Source organism: Orycteropus afer, unplaced genomic scaffold (genome assembly GCF_000298275.1).
Source record: "Orycteropus afer afer isolate SDZICR_OR568_19922 unplaced genomic scaffold, OryAfe1.0 scaffold00023, whole genome shotgun sequence".
NCBI lineage: Eukaryota > Metazoa > Chordata > Mammalia > Tubulidentata > Orycteropodidae > Orycteropus > Orycteropus afer.
In genome coordinates this window covers 11,055,429-11,065,122 of record NW_006921610.1, presented here as the reverse complement: position 1 = coordinate 11,065,122, position 9,694 = coordinate 11,055,429, and the positions used below count along the sequence as shown (strand labels likewise).

Sequence of the window (9,694 nt, the reverse complement as noted above, 5' to 3'; positions counted from 1 at the left end):
TCGTGGGAAAGTGCATATGAAAATACTTTGAAAACCATTTAATTTGTTAGAGATAACAGTGAGGCATGCTATCATTTAATCACTTCCTGGTAACATCTTCTCATTGTCGAAATCTTAATGCTTTGACTTAATGATTTTATCTACCAGCCCAATTGTTGTCACCATTCTAAATTATTTAACATCCTTGCAAATGACACATGCAAATTCTTGGATTCTTTGCCATTATAATTCTTGGACTTCCTCATCTCCACGGACCATTTTCTCTATCACTTCAAAGGTGATCACTGGATACTATGATCACCAGACACAACAGCTCTTTAAAGACACAAATCCTTGTTCTTAAATCATAACTCCTATCATTCAGCTCACTTATGTAAATACCTACCAGGAATCAATGTGTCTTCCTAATGGCCTCAGTCCTCTAGTCCATTGCTCTTGTAACCTTTCTTTACCCACAGTCTCTTCTAGACTATACTTTCCTTTCTCTGTGCCTGCCACTACCTATGTGTTGCTTACTGAGCAGAATGGAGTGTCAATAAACATGTGATATCTAACCTGAAATGAGCACTCAACACTTGCAATTCTGCTACAGTTTTTCTATCTCTAGTTTCAGCTAGGAATATTTCACACTTTTTCATCATACTTCCATTGTAAGTTGAAATCCCTTGCTTTATATTTCAGAGAAATTGAGAGCTTTTAGCTAAGAATATTATCTTCCTCCAGTGTAGAATTTTACAAACTCACCTGCTTCTGTTTACTTTGCTTTCACCTATTTGCCTCAAAACAAAAACAAACAAACAAAAAGGAATGCCCACCTTCTTTTCAAAGGCAACACATCTGTCTCATGTTCTGAAGCTCCCTCATCTCATCTTAGCAAGTATATCCACTCAGTTTTCTCTGCTAGTGTGTTTTCAATCTTTTGTCCCTATTGCATCACACCTATCAACTTGGAAATATAATTTGTGATCTCTCATCTTAAAATAGAATCAAAATAAAATCCTCTCCTGATTCTATATTCCCCTCTACCCCATCTCAGTTATCAAGCACTGCTATAACAGAAATACCACAAGAGCTTTAACAAGCAGAAAATTATTATCTCACAATTTAGGAGGCTAGAAGTTCAAATTCCAGGCACCAGCTCTAGGGGAAGGCTTTCTCTCTCTGTCAGCTCTTGGGGAAAATCCTTGTCTCCTTTTAACATCTGTGGGTCCAACGTGCCTTGGAGATCTCCATGTGTCTTGGCATCAATCTTCCCCTGGGTTTAGGAGGTTCTTAGCATAGGGACCTCAGATCTAAAGGATGCACTCTGTCTCATTTTTCCCAGCTCTTCTTTCTTGTAGTACTGAGGTCCCTCTATCTCTGCTAGCTCATTTAATCTCTTCTATATCTCAAAAGAGATTGACTCAAGATACAACCTAATCCTGTAGATTATTATCCTGTATCCTGCCTCATTAACACAACTGCCTCTAATCTTGCCTCATTAACATCACAGGTTAGGATTTACAACATATAGGATAATTATATCAGGTAAAAAAAAATGGAGGATAATTACATAATACTTACAATCATGGCCTAGCCAAATTGACATATTTTTTGGGGGGTCACATAAATCCATAATGACCTTATTTATTTATTCTTTAATAACCAACTATTTCTAAAGAATTGTTTTTTATGCTGCCTCAAAATTTTTATTTACCATAGGCTCTTCAAATATTTCAATCTGGCTTCTACTGAAACTTCCATCAAAAACATCTATTGTCTTCCTAATGATACATGAAATGGTCACTTATTTTTTGTTCTTCAGTTTACTGGGCATCTCAATAGTATTTAATTCTGTTCCTACTCTCCCTTTTGTAAAACACTCATTTATGATAGCCTACTACCCCCCTCCCTTTTTTTTTTTTTTTTTTCTCTCACCTTACTGGATGCTACTTCTTCATTCTCTCTCTTGGCTTCTAATTCTCCACCTGATTGATAAATTTATTCTCTTTGCATTCTCTGGTTAAATGATCTCATCCATTATAAATACCATTTCTATTTTGAGAACTCCCAAATGCATATCCCTAGTATTATTGCATGTTCTTCCTAACTTCAATCACCTGCATCCAGTCACTTGCTTTACATTTCCATTTGGGTGTCTTACAGGCATCAAAACTTAGCATTTTCAAAACTAAAATTTTCACTGCTTATCTCTCCAGTCTTTTCCCAATAACATTTATCTCTCCTCCTAAATCTTCTCCATTTCAATAAATGACACTATCACCCACTCATCTGCTCAAGAAAAAACTAGAAGTCATCCAATCCATCAGCAAATCCTGTTGATTCCATTTCCAAGATATGTCTTGAATCTGTCGTTATTCATATTAGTTCACAGAATAATAATCTCTTGTTTGAATTACAGCAAAACCCTTTTAACTAGTCTCTTTAATTTCTTTAGCAATCTCTTCAATCCATTCTCCACACAATAGTCAGACCAATCTTTGAAAACATAAACCAGTTTATGTAATTCCCTTGCCTAAAATCTTCCAATGATTTTATGCCTCACTTTAAATAAAATTCAAACACCTTACTTTAGTCTAGGACCCTGGTGGCAGTGGTTAAACACTTGGTTGCTAACTGAAAATTTGGCAGTTTGAACCCACCAGCCTCTCTGAGGGTAAAAGATGTGACAGTTGGCTTCCATAAAGATTACAGTCTTAGAAATTCTATGGGCAGCTCCACTCTGTCCTATAGAGTCACTATGGGTCAGAGGCAACACGATGACAATGAGTTTGATTTCTTTGGTTGACAAAATTCTTTGAAACTAATTGAGGTCAAAGTAACATCTAGTCTTTTCTCTGCCTTTACCCATACAACTGTTCTCACTGACATGTAAATCTTCTTTCAATTTCTTGAACACATATTGCACATACTGTTCTTTCTGCCCTAGCTCCTTTCATGGTTATCTCCTTTTTATCTTGTAGTTTCTATTTTTAAATGCCACTTCCTTAGTAAGTCCTTCCTGGATCATTCTAATAGGTCCTGCTTCCATTTAAAGAACGTCCATGTCATTTGAACACAGGAATGGACTTTTATACCAACTAGAGAGCAGCAAAAATACTTGTAAATTCTTCATCTAAGGAGAACTCAACATCTCTCATACGCCAAAGTGATTCAGTCATCCTCCTAAAGATGAAATGAAAGAGATTTGGAATGCATTGCTTGTGTGTGTCCAGAGTAAGGTGAATGCCTTAAGAGGAAATTTCCCATGATATACGGCATACTACCCAATTTCAAAGGCAAGTTAAATTCCAGACCGTTCAAATTCAGCCCTACTTCAGAGTTGAACGTTTAAACTTAGTCCATACATTTTTGAACCACATGCAGTCAAGCACACAAAGGAATCATCTATTCAGGAAGTACTCTGTGATGCTCATTTACCTCTGTTTACTCATTAAGCCCCCACGTACTTAAAACTCTAGACTGACATGGCTTCTCAAGACTCTGACAGTTGGAAATAACTTTCAGTTTAGATCAACTTCTTGGCAGGACTCTGGATTTGAAACTCAAGCATTGAAGTGACCCACAAGGCCAGGTCTCAGGTTTTGGGAGGGATGTTATCAGAAGTCATATACCCCATAGAACGTTTTCGCAGACCAGAATTCCTTTCATGTTTCCTCTCCTCTCCTTCCTAAACCCAGGTTGTACAGCTGACATTGTGTTATAGAGGTGTTGGATTTGGGAATAAAAGAAACTAATTCTAGAATACAGGGAAGAAAGAAGAGCTGTAACATTAGCTGCAGCTATCTCCAAATTCTTCTTATGCTTTGGAATGCCAGCGGGAATTAGTGACATACTCCCAAGTCTTACCGGGTTAAATATATTTTTGAATTTTTAAAAATGCAAGAGTGGATGGTGAACACAGATGTAGGTATCAAATAGATGACTGTTGTTAAAACCAAACCAAACCAATGCCATCAAATTGATTCTGACTCAGTGACCCTACAGGACAGAACAGAACTGCTCCACAGGGTTTCCAAGGCTGTAAATCTTTGTGGAAACAGGCTGTCACTTCTTTCTCCTGTGGTATGTATGGTGGGTTTGATCCACTAGCCTTTCAGTTATTCGCCAAGTGCTTTAACCACTGTTGCCACCAGGGCCCTTATGATCACTGTTACTGTATGTTAATTAACTTCTTGTGGGGTTATTTAACTGTTTACTTAAAGAATATTTCAGTAAAGACTTTGACTTGTAGCTCCTTTTTAATACTATACAACACAACTTCTCTTGCATTCTCATACTGGAAAATGTGGGCGGTAAGATAAGCAATTTATTTTCACATTTTAATCCCATTACTTGTTATTCCAGTTATTCCACTTTCTCTGGTTTCACAATCCAAGAAATATTGAAGTGATGCAGAGATAAGACAACAGTGGGGCCTGATTCAGGGTGTAACTGGTATCAGATTCCTGAATGAACTGAAGGTGGTTCTAAATTAAATACCTTCCATTCCAGAAAGTTAGTGGCAACTCTAGATTCAACCAGAGAATTGGAGAAAGTTTATACTTATTCCTCTGGACCAGCCCATAAATTCAACTGCCTAACATGGAGCTCTGGTGGCACAGTGTCTAAGGCATTTGACTGCTAACCAGAAGGTTGGTGGTTCAAACCAACCAGCCACTCTACGGAAGGAAGACTGGGCAATCTACTTCAATAAAGATTTACTGCCTCGGAAACCCAAAGGGGGTCACTATGAGTCGGAATGGACTCGATGGCAACGAGTTTGTTTGTTTTAACATGAGATCTTTCGTTGTTGTTGTTATGGGCTGTTGAGTCAGCCCTGACCACTGAAAACCAACTTGGGACTTTTCTTACGTATTGCACAAGATCAGTGAAATTCTGAGCTCCATGACTTCAGAACTAGAAATCCGGGAGAGAGTTTAAAGAACCACAATGATTATTAATAACCTTGACTAGTTGTAGAAATGGGCAGATAATTACAGGATGAACTTAATAGACAGAAATACAGAGCAATTTAGAGCAAGAGAAAAAGAAAAGACTATAAATACAAGGGGAAAGGCTTTGCTTTGTGGGAAAAATATGAGAATCATATTTTAAACCACAAGTAAAACATGAATTCACCATATAGTAGTTGTTTCATTATTTTTTAAAAAGAAACCCACAAAACATATGTAGAATACTCCATTTAAAAAAAGAGAAAATCATACCCTAGTCACTTATACAAGTATTTATTAAGTACCTCTCATACACTAAACAACTGTGGGTGCTGGAACAGAAACGAAGCAGACAGACATGGAGCTCATTGCAGTGTGGTAAATGACAGAACTCGTTTCTTTAACATGGGCTTTAGCTTTTATTCTGTAACCAACTTAAAATATAGCAAATACTGGGTTCCTTAAGGGTAACAGTGGTATTACGAGGAGGGTACAGGGGGTGCAAATTGCACCATGTGACACTGTCAGAGGGGTGACATAAAAATGACTATACGTGAAGTTTTTGTGCAGTGCTTCAGCAGCAATTTATTATTTTTAATAAAAAAAATCCCTTTAGTTAGTTATTACAACAAAAACATTTTTTGTAAGTCTCATTTACATGAATCAATATACCAACTAGGCTAAAACTTTATACTAATTTATTTTGAACCTTCTAATGCGCTCCGGTTAGAGCTGCCATTATTACCCAAATACAATGATGCTTTGAATCACGTGGTTTTGTCTGTACTCGATTTGAACACAAGCTGTTGTTTTAATTGCTGCCAGTGTATAGTAGTGGGTTCATAGGGTGTGTGTGTGTGTGAAACCATGAGTTACAGCACTGAGTGATACCAACCCTAGTGATGACACTGCACAAAAGGGCAAATACTTCAAATACTCTATGATCTCACTTGTATGAAATATATAAGTTTGACAAATGAATAGAGACTAAAGATTATTAGTGGATACGTGGAACTAGAGGAGGAACAAATGGGGAGTTACTTCTTCAGTTGTATTAAGTTTCTGTTCACCGTGTTGAAACTTTTGGAAATAGATCATGGTGATGGCTTACAACATGACAAACATAATTAATGTCATTGAATTGTCCATTAAAAAATTGTAAATATAATCAATTATCACTGAGGCCCTGCTCTCTCACCTGAGCAACTAGAAAGGCGTGTGTGCCCAAAGCTTCCCTATTACTTCCTATTGGAAGCAAAAGCACTTGTTAGGATTTCTAGCTTCTGTCCTGAGAATTCAGAAGGCCCTTCTATACCATGGATGATCACAATTTTTAGAAACAGCTTTGCCTTTTTCCAAGGAGCTCTGGTGGTGCAGTGGTTAAGGCTGCTAACCAAAAGGTCACTGGTTCAAACCCACCAGCTGCTCCACGGAAGAAAGATGGGGCAGTCTGCTTCTCTAAAGCTTTACAGCGTTGGAAGTCCAACTGGGATTGCTACTCGTCAGAGTCAACTTGATAGCAGCGAGCTTGGTTTTGTTTTGTTTTTGTCCATTCACTGTATTCATCTCCTGTGAGGGGGCTACACTTTCTGTGTCTCAGTTCAACCAGGAGCTGAAATCCCCAAAACTTCAACTGGTTTTCTTCTTAGCCATAGGTCCAACTACTTTGGCTGATGATTCCTCCTCTGCCACACGTTTCTTTCCAGCCAGGACAATATAACTGCCTAACAATCAACTGAATGCTAGGTTCTCAGGTTCCCTAGGTTGGGTGGGAGGGTGGTCTTCTGTTCCCTGTGGTCTCTGAATCCTCTACTTCCAACTGTGTCTTTTCCTCTTCATGATCATAGCATCAGACTCAGCATAGGGGCCCACAAACACCTTGATGATATCCATGTGGATCTCTTCTTTAGGGCTTTCATTTTTGGGTTCTCTCTCTGTATTCTCTATGGCTTTCAGAATGTCAAAGCTTCTTCCAAGACATGCAACACTGGGCACCTGAGTGCTGGCAAGATGATCTCCTCAGACATACAGGGACACAAGTTCTCAAGACCTCCAATCCTGCAGTCTACTCAGATATCACAGATAGGAACTAGGCCAAAGATGGATGTGGACAGGAATTGGGTGAAAGACAAGTTGGAGGGGAGCTGGATTTGGGCTGAGAAGCAGATAGCATGGTGGCGTGGGTGGGTAGGTGTGTGGCATAGATGAAAAGATGGAGACCTGAATCCAAGGCAAAGATTCAGAAAGGGAGCTCACAAATATATGATTCTTATGACCAGTTGACTTGGAATGGGCTTCCAGATGGAAGGATCCAGCCTTTGGGAGCAGGAAAGGCTCCTCTCTATGCTCAGTGGAGAATCTGGACACTTCATGTGTATAAATCTTTTGTAAGGGTTATCTTAGCTTTCTGTCAGTTTTACAAGTCAGAAATGTTTTTTCAATGACTTGGGATCCATCTCTTTGAAATGTAAACATCATCAAGGTAGTGCCCCTATCTCTCATCACTATGGGCATTAAGCTTGGGTAGCTCTTTGCTTATCTTAGCAATATGAGAAGTTGTATTATTTCTTTAGCCCACTGAGGCTAAAAAAGGATGGAGTCACTTATGTCATGCCAGAAGAGCATGGCTGCTGTTTCCACAGAGCAAATGTTTAAGATAATAGGTAACCTAGCCTTAGATATAATAACTAGCTTGTTTAAGTTTGTGTGTAACAAACCTTTTTAGAATAGCTCCACATTCCAGAAAAGATGGTGTTGGCAGGTATTGACCCCTCAGACGTTTGTTGTCTTTTAAGCCAAACACAATTCTAAGGAAGAAAGGACTGCAATAGACATTTTGATGAATATCCAAAATACTCATTGAAACTGGCTGGACTTCCCTGCCTTAAGTGGAGTCACTAGGGGGGTACAGAAGGTGAGGACCACATCGGGTCACACTGTCAGATGGGATGATACCAAAATGACTATGTACAAATTTTTTTGTGCAGTGTTTCAGCAGAAAGGTATGATTTTTTATAAAAAATATCCCTGTAGTTACATCAACAAAAACATTTTTCATAAGCCCTGCTTACATTTAGCAATATACATACAAGGCTAAAATTCTATGCTAATTTACTTTTTGAACCTTCTAATGGGCTGCAAGGAAGGAAGGCTGGGCAATCTACTTCCCTAGTTATATCACCTTGGAAACCCAAGGAGGGGTCCCTATGAGTGGGATCTGACTGGAGGGCAGTGAGTTGAGTTGTTGTTGAATGGACTGTAAACCATGGTATTTTCAATTACTTCATATGCATGTGAAAGCTGGACAATGAGCAAAGAATTGATGGTTTTGAATTACGGTTTTGGGGAAGAATATTAAATATAACATGGATTGCCAGAAGAATGAACAAATCTGTTTTAGAAGAATAGCCAGAATGCTCCTTAGAAGCAAGGATGGCGAGACTTCATTATCTCATGTACTTTGGACGTGTTATCATGAGGGACTAGTCCCTGGAGAAGGACATCATGCTTGATAAAGGAGAGGGTCAGCAAAAAAGAGGAAGACCCTCAATGAGATGCGTTGACATAGTGGCTGCAACAACGGACTAACACCTAGCAAGGACTGTGAGGATGGCGCAGGACCAGGCAGTGTTTTGTTCTTTTATACATAGGATCGCTGAGTTGGAACCGACTGGATAGCACCTAACAACAACAAAGGTGCTATGGTCAGAGTTGCCATTATTATTCAATTACAACTATCCCAATCACTTAGTTTCAAATGTACGCCTACAAGCACGTGTTCCTGTTGCTTTCGTTGCTGCGCTGGGTGAAACTAACCCAAGTGACACCGCTATTAGGTAGAGATCCTATTTTTTTACATTTTATATCTCCATCTGTGCCTAATACCGTACCTTGTAAGCAATCAGCACATATTAAGGGGAAAACAAAAAACAAAACAAAACAAAACAAAAAAAAAAACCACGGGCAAAAGAGTCCTAAAATAACTAAAACTTGAAAAAGCAAACACTTAAGTGAACATTAAATACATTGATGGATATCTGCAGTTTTTTTCTTCAGCGGTAATAAACATATATTTGCGAACCTATTACGTGCAACAGCTCTCCACACAACGCATTGTGTATAAAAAAGGACTGGTGGGAATGGATTCAAACTGCACATCGTAATAACTGGTGTGGACATCCTGACTGGGCGGAGAGCCCATCCTCCGTTGATTCCCCTCCCTTCCCCTTTCAGCCAAAAGACAAAACGCTTAGCAGAAGTCACAGGGGTGGGACGCATCGCTAAGGCTGGGAGTAGACACCTGATCGTGTGCACGAAACACGTTTGTGGCCAGCTCTGCAGGCGCGGTGGACCGGCTCCTACCCCGCCTTCCAATCATTCGGCGCCCTTAGTCTCGGAGCGGACAAGGCGTCCCCCCAGAGGAAAGAGAGGGTGCCGCAGAAACCCCTTGGAGGTATCACCAGACACCCACTCGCCTTGGTACCTTGTTTCTTTTGGGCTTCCCCTGACCACTCGGACGTGCACTCAAGAGAGGCTGGGGGGCATGATTTGACAGCCAGGCGCGCACAAACCCTGGCCACATCCACCTGCCCACCCACTACGGCCCCACAGTTCAGCCGCAGCTCCGGGGTTTTTAGGAGCCCGCACCCCTTTCTCGCGGGATCTCTGACCAAAGAAGGCCGGACGCCCAGGCATCGCGGTATCAAGCCTCGGTCCGCCCCGCCCCCTCACTCTCCAGCCGGCCCCGCCCTCACGCTCTC

General features: G+C 40.1%; 1 protein-coding gene across 1 annotated transcript in view; it reads left to right on the top strand.

Annotated features, from left to right (window-relative positions):
* Positions 1–6,944: 6,944 nt before the first annotated feature.
* ACVR2A (activin A receptor type 2A) overlaps positions 6,945–9,694 on the top strand; it is a 168,109-nt gene continuing 165,359 nt past the window's right edge. Inside the window, exon 1 of the mRNA XM_007934961.1 lies at positions 6,945–7,055. Within this exon, the coding sequence (XP_007933152.1) occupies positions 6,945–7,055 (111 nt within the window). The remainder of the gene's footprint in view (positions 7,056–9,694) is intronic.